At 42.2% G+C, this 21,936-nt stretch overlaps 1 protein-coding gene across 1 annotated transcript; it reads left to right on the top strand.

Annotated features, from left to right (window-relative positions):
• Nucleotides 1-5,410: 5,410 nt before the first annotated feature.
• On the top strand, nucleotides 5,411-9,570 carry LOC106359850 (phospholipase D delta-like; the record flags this gene model as incomplete). Its single annotated transcript, XM_048766734.1, has 9 exons — nucleotides 5,411-6,151; nucleotides 6,256-6,372; nucleotides 6,528-6,722; nucleotides 7,620-7,898; nucleotides 8,053-8,121; nucleotides 8,230-8,377; nucleotides 8,461-8,609; nucleotides 8,805-8,963; nucleotides 9,032-9,570. Coding segments are annotated over 9 exons (2,217 nt in total), but the record flags the coding sequence as incomplete, so codon positions are not given.
• Nucleotides 9,571-21,936: the final 12,366 nt, after the last annotated feature.

Raw genomic sequence — 21,936 nt, forward strand, 5'->3', positions numbered from 1 at the left:
CCTCTCGAACTGGGTGATATCGTACTCTGCAAAGTGTTCGAAAACACTAAGGAGCTGAACGCAGGCAAGCTTGGAACTAACTAGGAAGGACCGTACAAGATCGCCCAAGTCATTAAACCAGGAGTCTACCGACTCGAAATGTCAACTGGCAAACCTGTTCCCAGAGTATGGAACTCCATGCATCTCCGAAGATACTACTCTTGATAACGTATCTAACGACCGAGCAACTGCAAGTTTTGCTCGATCAAACCTCAAAACAAACGAGTGAATGAAAACCAGTCACTTTCACTCGCAAAAAAAAAAAAAAAACGAGTGAATGCGCATCCACTGTCACTTTTGCTCACCAAAACGGAACTACGAATGGCTTGATCCTCCTCCGGAGGTACGTAGGCAGCCTTAACCGGTCCAGCTATAACCAAAAAATCAAAACAAATTCTCTCAACGAGAGGGAGCGTAAATCGTTTTGGCGATGCTTACGCACGACCACGACCTTGTCTCTCGGACTAACGTACTAGCACTCGCACCCACTAACGAACATGTCCTGATCAGACACATGCTCGGGGGACTTCCGGTCGTATCACGGTCCCAGCCAATACGATAGAGACAATGGCTTTCAACCGTCTTATGATCCTTCGAATTCAGGTTTGGCCAACCCAATATTCTAGGATCACTTTGAGACCGATTGAGAACCGCTGTCGCTCAAAAAACAAACGATTTTCTTCGAAGTCGAAAATTTAAACTTTTCGATGACTCGAACTGACGGCATAAATAATCGAGATTCGGTAAACCGAATGATCGACCCTTCGGTTTACCTCGATATACTGACGGATCGCCGAGACAAAATCGTTAGAATCTAAAGTCCGAAACGAAATTCAGCGACTCATTGAAAATCCATTGGCATTTCCAAGTCCAGGAAACCTCGTTTCACGACTAAAGCAAGCTTTGGCTAAAAATTTTAAGTCTGAAAACGACCAACATAGAATTTATCAGAAGTTCGAAGTGACAACAACAAATGCCTCGCAGGGCTAAAAACAGAAAGCTAAAAGAAACAACAACAACACATAAAGTCAGTCTTCAGCGCGATCAAAGTCTTCTCCGACGACTCGAGCTCCAAACTGATCAGAGGCACTGCCAGTCCCATCTGTTATCGGATCAGACGGGTTCTCAACTTCGTCGACATTGCCTTGCTCCTTGCTCGAAGACCCCCCAAAATTCCCCTCGGTTCGTTGTGGTTTGCTCTCACGAACCTGTTCATCAGGCTTCTCCCCTCCGGACTTCTCCCCGCCGTCTTCCTCAGCTGAAGAATCGGAGAGTTCGAGCAGATCCACGAGATTCGATCCCGCTCCACCTTCTCCCGGAGGAAGAGTCAGAGTCGCGTCGTTAACTCCGAGTGTTGGAGTCGACAGTTCTTCGTTCACCACGAGGTTGGACGCGACAGGAGCCGGGTCCGGAACAACTAGAGCAATCATCGATCCAGAAGCATCCTCAGTCCTTTCGACTCCGACGACGTCTCCTCGTTCTCGAACGGACAATTCCTCGAGGTCTCTCTCAGTCGGGTTGTTCGATCCCTCGATCGCATGATCACCCCAAGAACTCGTGGGTATTTGAAGAATGGCTGCAGTTCCAGCGTCGATCAGATTCGCGTTCGACCCATATGGATCAATCGCCGCCGAGACGTTCTCGTTAAGAAAAGGCGATGGGAGGTGAAGAGGAGATAAGCAGAGAAGCTCTTCCGGGATCCCGCCGATGGTCAAGCTATTGGCCTGTTCTTCAAACTCTTTCTCCTGTTCGGTGAATAAGTCGATCATCTCTTGCGGGATATCGATCCCACTCTCCTTGAGCGCTTCGAGGCATCTTTTCATCCCGAAAGCCTGGCTCTGCAGAGATCTCGCTGTCTCAAAGTCGCCGCGACGTCTCTCGAGGTCTCGAGTGATAAGCTGGTTGCATTTTACGATCATGGTCATTTGAACGCGGACTCGCTCATGCGTCACCTCGTAACTACGAGAGTCCCGAAGCCGGTTGATTTCCTTCAGATGTCTTAGAGCCGTGGTAACCTTCTTTCTCTCCCAAGGAGCTTTCTCTTTCTCCAGAGCGGCTTTCTCCCATTTGAGGCCCTTAATCTTCTCACCGGCGGTCTTGAACTTGTCCTTCAGCTCCGAACTTCTCCTTAAACTTCTCCTTTTGAGCCCTCTTCTCTTCAAGTAGCCGAGTCTGCTCTGTTGAAGCCTTATCAATTGTCGCCTTAAATTCACTAGTTCTACGATTGAGAACAGCGTCCTTCACTCGCACGAGCTTGTCGGCTTGCTTCAGCTTGGAGATAGTTTCCTTGAGAGTCGTGTCGTACATCTCGACCACGAAATTCACGCTCCCGTCACTCTGCACAAACGAAAGAAAAGGTTAAAACTAGAAACAAAAAGAGAAGGGGCAAGACGAGGAAAGCAATCCTTACCAGAACCTTAATCCTCGCTGCGTCGACATAGGCGTCTTTGAAGATGAGGCCTTAATCGGCGGCATGTCTTTTGCGCCACCCCGGATTTGCCGAACTAATTCAGCACATTCCATCGGAGCGTAAGCGAGCGGCGTGTCGCCATCGTACTTAAACTCAACGTGATCCGGGAACTTGACCGGACCCCTCTTCGAGGACGAGCCGCTACGCCTGACCGCCGAAGGCGCCGCTGGATAGATTTCTCGACGGAAGCAGGCACGCTTCCCTCACGAGATGATTGCTTCTTTCTCCCTAACGAAACGTTCGGAGACTCGTCCAACTCAGCGCTAGTTCGAGCCGCGACGTCACGGTTAGAGCTATCGAAAGCAACAAGCTCTCGACCTCCCACATCTTCGCTGGGCTCCGATCGCTCCCCAACGGTCCTCTTCTTCTTCTTCTTCTTCTCTTTCTTCTTCCTCTTCGTTGGAGGCTCATAAGGTTCAGACCCAACAGGAGCCTCAACAGAAGCAGACGAACTGGGAGCAGACCTCTTCTTCTTATTGCCGCCAGTTGCCAACGGCTCAGCGATCCCTTGACCGGAAGACTCTTGCGCAAGTTCTTCCCTCGAAGATTCAACGTTAACCGGATCTGCGGTCATTGCTGGCGAGATTACAAGGGGCAGAGGCCCAGAAGAAGTCGTCCCGCCAGGAGTCGCAGAAGCAGCTGCCTAACCATGAGTCGCGGAGGACGTCTTCTTCGCCCCGCCCAACTTCTTCTTGATTAGTGCACTTAGATCAGGAAGCTCTTTCATCAACCTAGCCGCGTTGATCGCCTTTTGCTCCGCACGAGTGAAAATAGAGATCCGCCGTTTGATCCCAGTAATTAACGGAGGAAGATCAGATCTCCAATCCCCTACGAAAAATCGATGAGTCGAAGTCTGAAAAGCGTCCTCACAAACGGACACAGAGCAAGAAATAAGTGTACAAACACACTAAGGAAACTTACTTCTCGAAATCCTATCAACGACTCGTCGGATCCTCTCGACAGTAATATCCTTCCAATTTACTTGAGCAAGTGATGCGACAGCTCGAGCGCTAGCTACAAAATCCTCAGGATAGGTGGATGTATCCGGATGTTCAACTGCAATCAAACACAAAACCATCAGGAGGAAACATAAGAACTGACGGCAAACTATCAACAACATTCTACCAATTCCATGACTCAATAAAAACCGAAAGGAGTCGCCGGGCGGCTCCTCGAAGGCGAAATTTTCTGATTTAACGTAAAAATAGAAGCGATGCCAGTTGTTCGTCCTGTTTGGAAGGTCGACGATCACGTTGTAGTTAGGCCTCATATGGATCGAATACAGTCCATCTCCCATCGACTTAGGATATGTCAGCTCCTCGAAAGTTCGCACGCTCATCGACACATCGATCTCCGCCGCCACCACCACTAACGCTACCGAGAGACGAAACGAACCATTTAGGAATTGGCTTATCGCCGCGTCGCGACGTCTCGCATAGGACGTGACGAGTCTAAGAATCGGAAACCAAAGTCTAGTCTCGTTCTGAAAGTAGGACTCGTACACGCATTGAAATCCCACCGGAGGAGACCACGGTCTCTGAGTCTTCGTCGGAATCAGAAAAGTAACCCCGACTCCTCCACACGCTCTCAGCAGCATCTTCACACTGCTAGGGGTTGAACGAGTCTGCTCGACGTTCTCCCATGCTTGTCCCTCCACGACAGAGGAACGCATCAGCTCCGGCGCTAGCGCCGGAAGGTCCTAGAAGATGTTCCCAGGGTGATAGCAACATGGGACAAAGTCGGGAAGAGAAATTTCTCCCTCACTCGCTCCACCTTGACCGTCTCTCGCAATTAACGCGGTCGTCTCCCTCTCCCCGCGAAGTTGACACGCCGCATCAGCGACAAGGACCCGCTAGGGCGTGTCCATGTTTGCTGTGTCCATCATGGCATTGCGATGAATCGTCTCGAAATCAGAAGAAGAATTTGACTCGATGACTCGCGGAGGACTCGATTCAGACCCCCTCGCCACCGTCTTCCCTTTCTGTTCTCTGGAAAGCCTACCGCCCGACGACATTCAGGAAATCTAAGGACTAAGAAGCTAGAGAGAGAAGCAGAGAGAAAGAGAGAGAAAGTACATGTGGGTTCAATGAAGAATGAAGAAAATGAGAGGCGAGAGGGGTATTTATAAGGAGAGACTGCGCACCCGAGGCGTCATCGTTAGACCTAGATGGGCCTATGTAGGCCCATTTAGGCGCGTGAAGTTCACCGTGTCTCGCGACGGTTTGACTTCTCGAGGTAAACCGGAACCGGTTTAGACCAAATCCAGCGATCGCAACCAAAGCCAAAGGAAACCGCCGGTTCGAACCAATCCAATGAAACCGCGAGTCACAAGCAAGCGAGTCGCCCGTGTAGTCGAGGAGTCGAGCGGGATCGCGAGTCCAGAACAATTATCTTGTAAACCCTACTTCCAAATTCGCTGAGTCGGCTACGCTACTCACCAGCGAACTGGGGGGACTTACTGTTGGGTATGGGCCTGACCCTCCCAAAATGCCCACATGATAATTGTCCTGACACATGATCAAAACAGGTGAGCTCGGCTCGTCGACTCGCGAACCAGTAGTAGGCTCGACTTCAGACTACTTTCAGCCGACATAGCGAATGACCGTAAGTCATCGGCTCGACGACTCGGTTCAGCGGCCCGACATCTCGGCCCAATCGTCGAGAAAGCCCGTTAGGTCAAGGCGAATTAGGTCAACAGGAGACCGTCTATAAAAGGAAGAGAAGTGGCAACGATGAGGGGATCCGCAAATTACTACACTCACTTTCGGCTAGATCTAGGGTTTCATATCTTATCATCTCCCGACTTGTACGGTTCGACAAACTAGCTTTCGCCGGACTAATTCCTATCACTCTCTTTTCCCCTTTTGTAACTCCGTTTCGACTCCTTGATCTAATAAAACATGTCTCTGTCTTGACCCACCGACGAGAACTCATTCTTTCTCTTTACTGGTTTATCGACAGTGTCGGTTCAAACACATATGTAACTGTTTGCCTCGCCGGTGCCACCGTAGCCGTATCCGTGTTATTTCAAATTCCCAAAATCCTGTCTGGAGCGAGCATTTTAAAATTCCATTGGCACATCCAGTCTCTCAAATTGAGTTCTATGTAAAGGATAACGATGTATTCGGAGCAGATCTGATCGGAATCGCAACAGTCTCTACTGCTAAAATTAAACTGGGTGAGACGATCAACGGATGGTTCCCCATCATTGGCTCGCCGAAACCAGATTCTGCTGTTCGATTGGAAATGAGATTTGTACCGTATGAAAAGAACCCTCTTTATAATCATGGGATTACATCAACAGGAGTGGCTAATTGTTATTTTCCAGTGAGGACTGGTGGGCACGTCACTTTGTACCAAGACGCTCACGTGCACGACAACATGCCCGAAATTGAGTTAGAAGATGGAGTTCTGTACCAGCACGAGCGATGCTGGGAAGACATATGCCACTCAATTTTGGAGGCTCACCACATGGTCTACGTTATTGGTTGGTCGATTTTCCACAAAGTGAAGTTGGTGAGGGATCAGTCGCGGACACTACCCAATGGCGGGGATTTAAAGTATAAATCACAAGAAGGTGTCAGGGTGCTGTTGTTGGTATGGGATGATAGAACTTCTCACAGCAAATTTTTCATTAACACGGTAACAAATCTGTTTAAGCATTCGATTAGATATCTATAGATTACATTGTTTTGTTATAAATTTTAAGTCTTTGATTCTGAGAATTTGCTTCCTACTTATTATAGACGGGAGTAATGCAAACGCATGATGAAGAAACTCGGAAATTCTTCAGGCGCTCTTCAGTTACGTGTGTGCTATCGCCCCGTTATGCTAGTAGTAAGCTTAGCATTATCAAGCAGCAGGTATGCTTTTTGTTGTGTTTGTATTACTACTTTTCTTGTTTTTTTTTCCCTTTCTTCTAAAGAACTTTGTAACAGTGATGCATAACTGTGCATTTTACCTAAGTTATATATTTCATGATGATGATCCTGCAGTATTTTAATGGCATATGGACTAGGTTGTGGGCACTGTCTTTTCGCATCATCAAAAATGTGTAATTGTCGATACACAAGCATCCGGTAACAACAGAAAGATAGCTGCTTTTATTGGAGGACTTGATCTGTGTGATGGTCGATATGACACACCTGAACATAGACTTTTCAAGGGTTTAGACACGGTCTTCCAGGGTGATTACCACAATCCCACATTTTCAGTAGTTTTTTTATTTTCATTCTTCTAAACTATTTAAGTTCTAGTTCAAATATGATAATCTCCACACAAATCATGCATTGAGCATCTCCAACCTAGTTCTATAGTAACCTCTATAATAGTATTTAGGAGCAAATTTATTCCAAGTCATTTCTATTTATTCGTCTAAATTAAAAATTGTTATTTTCTCTAAATATAAAGAAACAAGTAGCATTCCTCTATTTTTTTATTTTATATTTCAAATTTACCATCTAAAAATATATTGAAATAAATCTCATCTTCGTTGTAGAAATTCTTCTAGTTTAGAAGAAAATATAACAAAATAAGTAGAGATAGTGTTACATTTAAGAATTTCTACATGTTTTAAGAAAAGAACTTCCACAAATGCTACATGCATATTCCACAAAGGTTACATGCATTGTTCTTAAATAAAATAACCACAAAACTTTTTTAAAAGAAAACTACAACGAACTAAGCAGAGCTGGTCTAGAGGTATTTGAAGGAGAAAAATACAATACGGTATCCGCAGTTCGATTCCGCTTGGCCACTGGAGATTGACATGATCGGAACGCCGAGGTCCTTCAGATTAGTCGGCTCCACTGTAGTCCTCAGATTAGTCGGCCCACTATGTGGGATCATAAACTGTGGTTAATCAAAAAAAACTACAACATTTATATTTTCACTTTAGTCTATATTTAGCTCGCACAAAAAAGTCTATATTTAGCATCTAACTTTAAACTGTTTTTTTATTTTCTAATCTCCTACATTTCGTTTTAGTGCATAATAACCCCCAAGTAGCACCAAAACCCCCCTAATATTAAAAGTACTTAGATCACCGAAACTTTTCCAAATTTAGCATACAATTTGACATTTTTTATATGTGCACAAATTCGGATGGAAGGGAGGAACCAAAGCACCTAGGCAACCGTGGCATGATCTTCACTGCAAAATTGAAGGGCCAGCAGCTTACGATATACTCATAAACTTTGAGCAACGTTGGAAAAAAGCTACAAAATGGGCTGAGATTGGACAAAAATTCAAGAGGGTGACTCGCTGGCACGATGATTCTCTGATAAAACTGGAACGAATCTCGTTGATTTTAAGCCTGTCTACAGCAGTTTCAACAAATGATACTTTATGGGTCTCTAAGGACGATAATAAGCAAAACTGGCATGTTCAGGTAAGTTAAGGTATTTACGTTACCACTTATCAATTGGTTGTTGAAGTCTTTGTGGCAAAACATTATAATATTTGTCTATGAATTCGACTAACATGCTCTCTCGTAGGTAGATTTGGATATCTATATGAATAACTTTGTTTTTTATTCACTACAGGTCTTCAGGTCTATTGACTCAGGATCACTGAAAGGATTTCCTAAGGATGTTCATAAAGCTCACGCACAGGTCCTGGCATAAGAAAAAACCCAATATTATTATCATTTTCTTCTGTGCAAGACTGCTGTGTTAATCAAACTATTTTACTAAAAAGTTTTGCGTTACAATTATTAATAGAATCTAGTGTGTGCTAAGAATCTTGTGATTGAGAAGAGTATACAAACAGCTTACATCCAAGCTATCAGATCTGCACAACACTTTATATATATCGAGAATCAATATTTTATTGGATCATCATTTGTATGGCCGAATTACAAAGAAGCAGGTCTTTGAACACACTCGACTTGGTTAATATATAACAGATACCATTATTTTTAATTTTGTATAACTGTTTATATGCCTTTGTAGGTGCTGATAATCTAGTTCCCATAGAACTTGCACTGAAGATTGCCACCAAGATAAGGGCAAGAGAAAGATTTGCAGTATACATAGTGATTCCAATGTGGCCTGAAGGAGATCCTTCTTCGGCGCCTGTACAAGAAATTCTCTACTGGCAGGTATTTCAAAAATCATCTGAAATAGGATATCGTTTTTTTCTGTGATTTATGAAGAAAGAATATAATCTCTTTCATGAAAACATTGAGGGAACGTCTGTCTTTTCCGTGTGTATGCGTTTCCATGTTCTAGTGATTATAGTTCTAACGATTTTGTCTACGGGTTATTTATTACCTCTTATTCTTGCGCTCATGTAGGGGCAAACAATGCAAATGATGTATGAGATCATAGCACGGGAAATAAAGCACATGGACCTTGAGAATGTTAACCCTCAAGACTATCTCAACTTTTATTGTTTAGGTAACCGTGAGGAGCTGCCATCTGATCAAAATTGTGTATCAAGCAGCGGCGAAATGGTATCATTGCATCTTAGCAATTCCGTAGTTTGTTCAATATGAGGAATATCATAGTGTGTATTGATCAGGTCCCAGCATCTCAAAAATGGGGAAGGTTTATGATATATGTACACGCGAAGGGAATGGTAGTTGATGACGAGTATGTGTTATTAGGCTCTGCAAATATCAACCAGAGATCAATTGCAGGATCGCGAGACACAGAGATAGCAATGGGAGCCTACCAAAACCACCAAACATGGAGCCATAGGAGTAAACACCCTCGTGGCCAGGTTTATGGTTACAGGATGTCGTTGTGGGCAGAGCCAGTAGCGGTCCTGACTTTTAAAGGACCAGAAGCTATTTGGCAAAAAAAGGCTGCAGTTACTGTAGGCATAGATCGAACTCATGACCTTGGGGAATATAGCTTTATTTTTTTACCACTAGACTAAAGAGATATTCAACAAATTGGGGCCGAAAATAATCTATATTGTTCAAAGGCCGGAAGCCCATGCTTCTACAGCTTCCTATCAGGGCCGGGGCAGAGCATATGGGAAAGATAGATGATATATTCAAAGAACCTGAAACCTTAGAATGTGTGAAGAGAGTTAATATGATAAGTGAAGATAACTGGAAGAAATACACAGATGACAGTTTCGTTCCTTTACAAGGACATCTTCTTAAGTACCCACTCTCCGTTGATCACACTTGAAAAGTAATCCCTTTGTCTGGTTTCAATTCGTTCCCTGACGTTGGAGGTAAAATTCTTGGTACACGAAGATTGCTCTCACCACATAACTCAACTAGAACATTGGCTTGTTACATATACATTTGTGCAAAGCCTATTATTTGTTCACTATATACAAAATTTGGGACGTTACATTCTTTTCGTTTATCAGCATGAAGGTTTATAATTGTAATCAAAATCTCGAAAACTTACTAATGTAAACCCTGCTTTGAAAGAAAGTACTCCAAAAGTTGCATGTTTATTTCATGCAATTTTAGTTTAAATGAAACATTACTGAGGGCTGTTTTTGGTCCGATCAACAAAAATATCAATCATATAATCATAACACTGCAAGAATAATTCCCTACGAGAACTTGCAAAATACAAGTCGTCGAGACTTGTTGGAAATCCGTGAGGAATTCTCGACGGATTTCCGATAAACACCCATATATCAGGAGTATTCCAACGAATTCCGACAAAAATATATCTGTTAAGTAGCCAATGTCTTATGTTTTGGAAGACAATCTAACAAGACAATCTAACAGTGAGTGAGGGATATGATCTCTCGTTTTGCTTTATTTTCGTCTTCGTCAACGGCTTCGGGGTTTGAGCTATTTCAGAGAAATCAACGTTGTTTCTTCGAGATTCTTCAGAAGAAGTATATCAGTGAGGGTTGTGTACTCGATTTCCTTTGCTTCCTTTACCGAAAAGGAATCTAGGGTTTCTCCGCGATTTTGAGGTGACCAAGTTTTAGATGTCAAAAGATTTTTCGGAAAACACTTTTGGTTGAACTCCTTGTCGCGTTGTGATCTATCCCGCTCAATAAAGAGAAGATTTTTATGGGGTTTGGTTGAATTTATCGTTTTTCTTTCTGCGAGTGATATCACGGTCTTGTTAGCGATGATTGAAATCATTTCTGATTAGGCATTTGTTGAATTTGAGTAAGAAGACTCTAAGTCCCCTTCTTTTAGGGCAGAACTGTGTGAGCGGAAACTCGCAAAAAAAATATATTTGAAAAGTAACTTTTTGAAAAAACCGGAGTTTCCGCAATAATCACAATGAAATGCTGCCTACATGCGCCTTTCGAGGATCAAACCGAACAAAATACAATTTACAAAGGTGTGAACAAGAGATTTCACATGCTTTCACAAAGTTTGTCTTGTAAACTGATGCGATTAATTGAGAAAACTGCATAGAACTAAGTTTCCTAATGCTATCTGAAAGAAAAGAGATCCATAATTATAGAGAACGCTAGAGAAATTGATTTTCTGTAATAAACTAATTGACAGCAAAAAATCTTGGAAAAATGTTCTTGACTGTAGATCCCCGATTAAACGCCTATCACTACCTCGCAAAAATTATATGTAAATCTTACGGGCTGGTATGCTAACTGTTGGAGTCAAAATCTGTCATCTCGAAAATAACGGCCAAATTTACGATAAATTGACAAAGCAGCTCGCGATAGTTTTAACAACAATCCCGCATAAGCCGTGTCAACTTAAATAAGATAGAACAAAACTCGTATCTCTTTATGGAAAGGAAAAAAAGTAGTTTATGTCCAAAGTAGATTATCTGGAATGTTCTTCTGTAAGGTTTTTAACGAAACAAATGAGTTTTACGAAAAAACTTCCGTGAAACTAACTTCAAAAAGTTTGTAAAACAAATCAAAACAGATTTACTAAACAAAATTTCGTAAAAATAACTTCATAGAGCTTTTATGGAAATAGTTTGTAAGAACAATCAAATTCAGTTTTGGAAAACAGAGTGAGAACATACGAAGCCATCAACGGAGAATGGAAATGACGGGACAAGAGCCTAGAGTAGACAGCATAGCCCGTTACCTCTCACCATTGTCTGTTCACTCATAGCATGACCTGTTCGCTCCTACCATCGCCCATTCACTGTCCACTCGTTCGATTCTCATATGAAATAGTCTTCGTTTCATCGCCAACAAAGTTCTCATTGAGATTTTGTGGAAAAAGAGAGAAATTCTTTATTTCCATAAAGATTTTGGCAAACCTGAGTAAAAAATTGGTTACTTAAACACCAATATGTTTTCGACGAATTCGGAGGAAATGATGACATTCTTGAAAAAGTCGTAAAAACGCGTAATTCGTAAAAGGTCTGAGAGGACCTAAAACACGAAACGGCTCGTAATGACTTAACATGTAAAGAATCCTTGTTTAATGACTGTTTGATTTACTTGTTGAGAAATGTGAAGACAAGCATAAATGGAAAGAGCAAGGAAAAGGGAAAACGAAGAAGAAAATAGAAAGAAGACCGATGTGAATCTTCGAGAAGATGAGCGAGACCTTGGAAATTCGAGCAAAGAATCCAGAGAAGAGATACTTAGACATTTTTGTTAGCTTTAGGAAATTTAGAACTTAGACTAGTGAACCTAGGACGTTTTTACGCTTTGTTATACATTTCTTTATTTTTGACGAATCTGTGTACGATCTCTTGTGCTATTGTTTCCGGTTTAGCCTCGATACCACGATGTGTGACTACGTAAGTCATGAAATTTTTGTAGCTCACCTCAAAGGAGAACTTGGAGGGACTGAGTTTCATGATGTACTTTCTCAGAGTTGAGAATGACTTCTGTAAATGGGTGATGTGCATTCCTCTGCTTCCAATGATTTAAAAAGCATATCGTCTATATAAACTTACATGGTATGGTTAATCTGTTATGCAAACATCATGTTTACTAGTGTATGATAGGTGGAGCCGGCATTCTTCAAGCTGAAAGTAATGACCTTATAACATTAGATGACCCCTGATGACATAAATTTTGTTTTCTATTTGTAGTATGGATTCATCAATACATCATTGTATCCAGAGAAAGCATTCATGAAGCTCATCAGTTGGTGTCATGTTGATGCATCGACCAGCTTATCAATGGGAGGCAGGGGATGGATCATTTGGTCAGGATTTACTTAGATCAGTGAATGATATTCACTCAAATTACCCTAAGGAGTGACTTTACTCTCTCAAATAAGAGGTTCAGTTGTACTACTTAGGATCGAATTCATAGAGATTCTAGGATTACACAATAGATTTGTAGTTTTCGAAGTAAAGCTAGATAGAAATGTTTTAAACAGTAAATAGACTAAGGTTTGTTGAACAAGGACGTTGTTCGGTTGGTTGATTGAGGTTGTAAACAATTAAAGGTAAATAGCTAGATTCAGGTAAATTCCCAGGTATGGTAATTTGCTTATCTTGTTGTTTATCAGGGATTTAAGAATATTAATTGTTCTCGAACTTAAACATAAGTTATAATCTATCAAATCTCGTATGTATAGATTATCTAATGCTTAGACCTAGGAATCCAACTCTCGTAAGTAATTCCAAAGGGAGTGTCGGTCGATGCTTCCTATGGATTGTCGATCGATGTCTCGAATTGATTGTCGATTGATGTATCCTATGGAATGTTGATCGATACTAACTCTAGCCAGCTTTAGCGAATGGGTTTGATGTGTTCTCTAACCACCTAGACCAACTTTCGCATGCGTCTAGCTAATCAGATCATACTAGTTCTATTCAGGAAACATGCCAAGCTCTCACTTGCGCCGATTAATCCAAGATCTAAGTTTAGGGTTATCAATCCTAAGCATAGCAGTAAGAACAACTAGATGAAGAAATAATTAAATCATCCTAACAACAATATAAATTTAGCAAACCATAATTCAACCCTTGAAGAACCCTAAATCTAACAAAAGAACTACTCAAACATATTCATAAGAAGCATTATGATGGTCTGAATAATACTGCAATAGAATAATAATAAAAAGACAAAGTAGAGTAAAGAAACAAAGGGAGTTCAAGATCTTCTCTCTCTCAAGGTGTTCAGATCTCTCTCTCCAATCCTAAGCTTTCTCTCTCTAGAATAGTATGAAGCATAACTTATATCACTCAAATTACCCTAAAGAGTGAATTTACTCTCTCAAATAAAATGTTCAATTGCAATACTTAGGAATCGAATCCACAAGGAGCTAGGGAACCTAATGAATCTAATATGATTTGTTAAGTAAGGTGGTTTTAATGATTTAAATGGAAAGTTGCAGTTTTGTTGAGCAAGTAATTGCTCGATTGATTGGTTGAGGTTTTGGTGCTTAAAAGGAAATAACTAGACTAAGGGTTTTTATTCAGGAAACTTGAGATTATAATCCTACAGATGCCTAATGAGTTGCATGCATGATAATGTAAAACTCAACTACTAAATCAACAAGTCAAACAGCTCTCGCATGTCTGGACTTGTCTATTAACTAGATCTAATGGCCCAAACAAATGTGTTCGATCAATAGCAGTGTCGATCGATGATCCTATAGGGATATCGATCGATACACCTTTCGCTCCGTCGATCGATTATTCAGTATTGATATCGATCGACGAACTTCTAGTTAAGCTTTATGCACGGGTTGAATGATGCTTACTAAGCTCACTAGATCAGCTCTCGCCTTACGCTTAGCAAGAAACTTAGCTCAGTTAGAATGGTTTCAGGATGAGAATGAAGCTATCGCTTTTATCTAACAATCCTAGGGCAAGTTCTAGGTAGCTAATCTAGAATCAGACATTAATGACAATCCAAATGATAATTATCACAACTCAGCAATCTATAGTTGGGGCTAATCCCTCATAACCTATTTAAACCCTTAAATCTAACAATGGAATTACTCAGACATGGCCAAGCAATTCATGAAAGCAATTAGGTAAGAAAACTTTATTAGAATAGTAAATAGATATTAATGGAGTTCCAATCACAAATTATAACTTTGGATATTCTCTCAAATCTATCAAAATCCTAAAAACCTTTGCTGATAATAATAAAACTAGAAACACAAGAAAGCACACTTTGCCTCTAACATGGTGACAAAGCTTATATAATTAGGTTAAAACTCGTCAGGGGTAATCTTCTAAATTGGTGAAGACTTGGACTTCAAGTCGGCTTTGAACAAACGGGCTTTCTGTGCGCTTCGCTGTCGATCGATGTTCTGATGTGAACATCGATCGATATGTGTTCCTCAATATCGACTGATGGTCGAGCTCGATGGTCATCTCGGGTGCTTGCTTCAAATATCTCCAAAATGCTCCAAAATCATCACTTATCTCCAAATCACTCCTGATCTTATAAATATAATAAATAGACTCTATAATATAATAACTAGTAGTAAAAAAACCTATAAACCATGGGTGAAAGTGGGTCAAATCCATGGTCTATCAACTCCCCTAGACTTACCCTTTTGCTTGTCCTCAAGCAAAACAAACAGGCAGTCTCTCTGAGAGAAGTTTGAAAACAGCAGGGACTCACACAATTTTAAACTTAGAATCATCACCTCTACAATATTGGAATCCACATCTAAAAAGTCCTAACCACAAAAGCACATTATACCATATCCTAGCTTAGCAACCAAATTCACCTAGCTAACAACTTAGCAAATCTTGTCTGACATTCCCCTCTACCAACGTCATTTCTTAGCATAAATAAAAGTGGAGGCTTTAGCTTGGGTGTATCGATCACATGATTCAAGGATTTTTAAATAAGTATCTAGACCTGTAGGTAAACATTAGTTCTTATCCTCTCTCTCTACTAACTTTCTCTCTCTACTAACTTTCTCTCTTAGTCAAAGTCTGCTTATATTTCCAAGATCATTAACCAAGATTGGACAGGCTTCCATGATACAAGACTTAATGGTGGTTGCCACCAAGTCCTGTTCACTTCTTTTTGACCTATATCCTAGGATTATTTGTGAAGCAAGCCTTAATGGTTGTAGCCACCAAATCTTGTTCTAATCCTTTACCTATAGAATTCTTATGAAGCAAGCCTTAATGGTTGTTGCCACCAAGTCCTGTTCGAATCCCTTCCAAATAAATCTCGAATAGATATGTATATATATTTTAGATTCTATATTTCAAAAATAGAGAGAGAGAGAGGGTGATAAATCTATATACACAAGGCTTTACCTTTCAAACTTGTTTGAAAAATCCGATCCCATGTATACCAAGTCCCAAGACAAGAAATTGTGTCAGTTTTAGTGTTGGAGGTCAGCTTTGGTTCCTTCAAACAATCTCAGCAAGTGTAACATAGTTGACATGTTGATCCACTTTAGTATCTTTAGTATTATCTGCAATCAGTAAGTCTAGAATGGTGCTAAAGAGTTGTTAGATAACAAGCAGAAATCTAATAAGTTCATTATCCCCTTCTTGAGTCAATAAAAACTTTTTTGAAAATATTTTAATAAGACTCATAAACAAACTACTATCAGTAAACCTCCCCCCAGACTTAAACTACACTGTACCCAGTGTAAACTCAGTCGAAGTTATGGTGATAATTAAATCATAAGTATGCAATGTAACAAGTTAGAACGATATACCAGACCGGAATGTATGTCGACCGATGTAAGGATGTTGATATCGGTCGTGGCAGGTTATGCTATGTCGAACGATGTCGACAGTGTCTCGTCGGTCGATACTGACGGCAATCGTCTACTGGATCTTTTTTTTTATGACCTACAATAATTAAAAACCAACATAAATAGTATATTAATAAAAACTAAATAAATATTACCTAATAGTGGGTTGTCTCCCACTCAGCGCTTTGTTATAGTCATTTAACGTGACTTTTGGAGGTGATTGGGCTAGTAATGTTGAAAGCTGGCACTTGTTGGGAAACAAGTCCCCATCTCTTCTCTGCGCTTGTTGAACCATGTACCAGTGAAGTCTCACATTGCTTTATCTCCTCTGCGCCATTTGTCCTTCATTATTGTAGTTGTATCTTTTATCTTCTGCAATCTATCTCCAAGACTCTCAAGATTAAACTGATGTCTCATAACTGTGGCGTATGTGTCAGCTGAGATCTCCTCTCCATGGTTGTGTGTGTCAAACATGTCTGATGACACCTTTGTACTAGCCGGCCTCGGTTTGTAGCGTCGTCGACCGATGTCTATCTACGAATGTCGGTCGATATGTTGTTGCTTTTGCCTAGCGATGCGGATGTTTCAGGTCGACGGGCAATGTAACTCTGAATCTCCACTAAATACCCTTGAATAGCTTCTATCTTGGAAGTCAAAGCACTAATGCTAAGATCCATTGGGAAATAGATGTCATCACACCTCCTATCAAGCCTCTCTTCTGTAGTTTCCAGAGCTCTGTATATCCCTTCTACCAACTGATCTATCTCTCCCCTGGTGTGAAAATCTGGTTGAGACTTCATCGCATGTGAGTGTGGTGGGTTGTAGTCGACCGATGCTGGTAAACGGTAATCGATCGATGCTTGTAAGCGACTGTCGACCAATGCCTGTCAATGTCTATCGATCGATGTAGAGCAAGACACGTCGGTCGCACGCTGAATTCTGGTTATGTCTTGCCTCATCTCTTCCATGCAAGTAGTTAGCCAACTGATACTATCATTCAATGGATAGTAGACTCCATCAAGCTTCATCTGGAAGTCTTCTTTGTTCTTCTCTTGTTCTCCGTAGATTCCATAGAACATCTCATTGACCTCGTCGTTGGTGTAGATCTCTGGTACTAGCTTGGTTTGTGTGAATGAGCTAGCATGTTCTGGAAGGCAGATGTAGCTGTGCTCATCTCTCGAAGCTCTTTCCAGAAGTCTTCTGATATCTTTGTTGTGAATACGAATGGTGTGTCCATCTACATCTCTGGCGTATCCCTGATCATCTCTGTAGATTCCATACTCGTCCTTCTCTTCCCAGTAGAATTTCCTAGTACCGAAAAGATCAAAGGCTCTTCTGCCAAATTCAGGACGTCTGTCGACCGATGTTGGGATGTCAGCATCGATCGATGGTCGAGTAGTGTGTCGAGACCTCTGTTTGAAACATTTATCTATGCCACCAGCTGTGTCATAAAACTCCTTTGTAACCTTCTGCTGGTGTTCTGTAATAGTGTGTTGTTGCATGAAGAGGTTGTCCGCCCCGTTGGCTGTCTGAAGGATGTCTGCAAAATTCTCTCTAGATACGTGCAGTGTACGTCCATCTATTGCTTTTACGTAGCCATCTGGGTCCCTGAAAGTACCAAATTTGTCTGGAGTTAGATACTGGTTATCAGATTTATCTTTTTCGCTTACAGTGGTTTTTGGTTTTGGATAGCTGTCGATCGATGTTGTATGGTTGATGTCGATCGATGTTGAAGGATTGATGTCGATCGATGGAGGAATAGCTCTGTCGATCGGTGGCTGAAATGTGTTCTTTCCCAAGCAGCTTCTTCTGCTCGTTTCTGATCTGTTTCATCGCGTCTTTGGATGTTGAGAAGTTCCTCAGAAGTGAAACCCTCATGAAGTTCATCAGCTCCTTTATCACGATATGTTGTATCTACTGCGTAGCTCTCGTGATGGTGATCATCTGCCCAACTTCCAATTGAGTAATCTTCGTCTCGGGTAGCGTCGATGTTAGTGTTGATCGATGGGTAGTAAGCAATGTCGGTCGATGCTCGTTTTCGATTTCTCTGATGAGGTTGAGTGTCGATAGATGGCGAGCTTGTTCTGTCGATCGATGGTGCATTCTTTTTCCAAGAGGAATGATGTAGAAGTTTATCCTCCTCATCAAGAATGACTTTGTACTCGGTAGGTCGTTCCTCCTCATAGTCTTCATCATACTCCTCCGTATACATGTTTTGTTTGGTGTATGCTGCCATAGTGGGGTTGTAGTAGTCGTTCTCCCAATCTTCTGGACTACTGTCGACTGATTCTTCCGTTGGTGTCTCGGTCAATTTTTGATGGGCACTGTCGATCGATGTTGCAGTGTGAGTTTCGATCGACGCCGAGTATTCTGTCTCGTACTCAGCTCCACAGTGGCATGATGCAATGATTCCTGGATCATTAATTCTTCTGGAGGACGCATGTGGCTTTTTGACTGGAATAGGGTTGTAGTGGGTATGAGGGTCTATGAGCGTCAAGCACAACTGATTGGATTGCAGGTTGCACACTGCTCCTACTGTTGACAAGAAAGCTCTCCCAAGTAATAGAGAAGAGTTCCAGTTTAGCTTGATGTCCAAGACATGGAAATCAACTGGAACTAGGGCATTACCAATCTGCACCTCTAGGTATCTCACAATCCCTACTGAGTTTCTCTGAGAACAGTCCACGAAAGTGAACAATTCCTTGGAATGCTCCACCTGCAGACCCAGATGGTCTGCCATAACCCTAGGTAGGATGCTGACTGATGCTCCTGTACAAGGCATGTGGGAATTCAATACCCTTCACCGTGCATGGTATTGCAAATTGCCCAGGATCATTCTCCTAATGTCTTCTTCTGTCTCTCTGGTTTCTCTGAAGAACATCTACAATCTGTGGGTATAATAAGCCTCATCAAATGGATTTTCTAAAGGAATCCTGAAAACTCTTTTTCGGAAACTTTCCTTTTCCTTTTCATTAGCCCCCCTCTTCAGATGTTCCACCACTTTTTTCTTTCTTTTCCTTAAGGTTCTTCCCGTATGAACCCTATCAACCTCCATAGGATCTACTCCATCATATGAAGGTGTGATGACGGCCTCTGGTGGGTTTTATGAAGGTTTGGGTTTGGGCCTGAGTGCATTAAGACGTTCAACATCTATCTTTGGCATCTGCACTCGGTACGTAATAGGTGCTCGTCGATCGATGGGCGCTGGTAGTTGTCGATCGATGACGGTTTCCTGGTGTCGATCGATGGCTGTTTCCCGATGTCGATCGATGGCGGTTTCCCGATGTCGATTGATGACGGTCTTCTGATGTCGATCGATGACGGGCTCCTGATGTCGATCGATCTTCACGTAGACAGGGCTGGGCGGATGTGGGTGTTTTGCTACAAACTCCTCGTGAGTCATGATCCTCACGGCATTGCAAGATGCGGTTGATTCCGTAGGTGTTGTCGATCGATGTCCATGAGAGGATATCGATTGATTTTGGGTGACTTCTGTCGACCGATGTTCGTGGCTTGGCGTCGATCGACACCAATGCGATCCGCCGAAACTCATCAGACTCTCTACTTCAAAATCTCCTTCTTGCAGCTTCTCTTCTTTCACCACTTGCCAGAAATCATCCCCAATGATGGCATTCACGTGGTGCTTCATCACAGCATCTTCTACCCCTCTTGTCAAGGCTCCCTGCCTCTTAACAGCTTCTCTTGTCTGAACAACCTGCATCTTCAGCTTCTTCACATGAGTGCTCAAAGTCTCAAACTTTGTGTTCAGGTTGGTGTAGACAGAATCAATCTTCCCATTGAAGTCCACTGTCATGCGCTGCTCTCCCTCGAGAACTCTATCAAGCATCTCCTCAATCTTGCTCTCTTGAGTTGGCGGGGGTGGCTTCTGGTAGTAGGAGCTTCCATAACCCCTGTTGTTGCTGTAGTTGTTGTTGTAGGGTTTCTGGTGCTGCGAATTCTGGTTGAAATTGCCCCTATTTTCATCAGAGTTTCTGTTTCCACCCTGGTTTCCAGAACCTTGGAATCCAGTTCCACTGATGAAGTTCACATCTGCTTCCTCTGCTCTACCCTCTGTGTCTACAGCCTCTGCATCTTCAACCAAACAGACCTGCTTTCTGAGAAGCTTGTGAACACTGTCCATCTTTTCCTTCACCTCATCCATCTGATCATTCCCAAGAATGGTGGCAGATCTCTTCCTCTCAAAATCAGTGTTCTTGGTGCTGCTGCTAGATGCTAGGTTTTCAATGACCTTCACTGCCTCCTCTGGATTCCTGGTGTTGAAGTTCCCATTGCTGGAAGTATCAAGAGCCATCTGGTATTGCACCGCGATGCCTTTGTAGAAGTACTGAGCAGTTGTACTTCATTGAATCCATGGTGTGGACAGTCTCTCTGATAAGACTTGAATCTGATCCAGAAGCTTCTGAATGATTCTGCAGGCTCCTGAGTGATTCTGCAGGCTCCTGAGTGAATGTAGCAATCTTGCTCCTCAAGTCTTCAGCATGTGCTTCATCAAAAAAATTGCATAAGAATGCATTCTTGATGTCACTCCAAGATGTTAGGGATCCTGGTGGTAGCTGCTTAAGCCAATGCGAAGCATCTCCAGCAAGTGAGTACTTGAAGAGCTTGCATAGGAGGTAGTCTTCAGAGACTCCCTCGACTTTAATTGCAGATATGAGATCCTCTAACCTCTCCAAATGGTCCATAGGATGCTCGTGAGATAACCCATAGCAGGGTGTCTATCCCACGAGTGTGTAGTACTGCGGCTTCAACTCGAAATCCCTCTGAATAGTTGGAGGTCGAATGGCTGATCTGTTTGTGTAGAACTGATCTGGACGGTTGTAGTCAGCCAATGTTCTGGGTCGAGTAGCCTCATCTACTGGTAGAGTAGCTCCTGTAGCTTAAGACTCAGGGATTGCAGCCCCCTGAGCATCTATCCTCTGACCTGTTGCATTATGCAGATGACCTTCCTTGTCATGCAGGTCTCCTCTCTCATCACATACAAGAATCAAAGTTGCAACCATGTCTCGTGACTCAGTATCGATCGATGTTCGGACTGAAGTATCGATCGATTTCGGACGGAAGGTGTCGGTCTACGGGAGATGGGTGTCTTCGGTCGACGGTGGTGAGCGAGTATCGGTCGACGGCACTAGTGCCTGGGTCGACGGTGGTTGACGAGAATCGAGCGACAAACAAGTGTTGTTGTCGATAGATGAGGAGCGTGCTTCTCTGCGGATTGAACGCTCCAAACTTGAAGGATCTGATGAGAATAGCAGTTGAGTTTCCTTGTTGCTTCTGCAACTGCTGGGCATGTACCTGAAAATCCAAGAAAAAATTTTATGTCAGAAACTTAACAAAATTAGATCGAATAGGCGATCAAAGCTTCCAGGCAACGGCGCCAAATTTGATATCACTCAAATTACCCTAAAGAGTGAATTTACTCTCTCAAATAAGAGGTTCAATTGCAATACTTAGGGATCGAATCCACAGGGAACTAGGGAACGTAATGAATCTAATATGATTTTTTAAGTAAGGTGGTTTTAATGATTTAAATGGAAAGTTGCAGTTTTGTTGAGCAAGTAATTGTTCGATTGATTGGTTGAGGTTTTGGTGCTTAAAAGGAAATTGCTAGACTTGGGTTTTTATTCAGGAAACTTGGGATTATAATCCTACATATGCCTAATGAGTTGCATGCATGATAATGTAAAGCTCAACTACTAAATCAACAAGTCAATAAGCTCTCGCATGTCTGGACTTGTCTATTAACTAGATCTAATGACCCAAACAAATGTGTTCGATCAATAGCAGTGCCGATCGATGATCCTATAGGGATATCAATCGATACACCTCTCGCTCCGTCGATCGA

The sequence above is a fragment of the Brassica napus genome, chromosome C8 (genome assembly GCF_020379485.1).
Source record: "Brassica napus cultivar Da-Ae chromosome C8, Da-Ae, whole genome shotgun sequence".
Lineage (NCBI taxonomy): Eukaryota > Viridiplantae > Streptophyta > Magnoliopsida > Brassicales > Brassicaceae > Brassica > Brassica napus.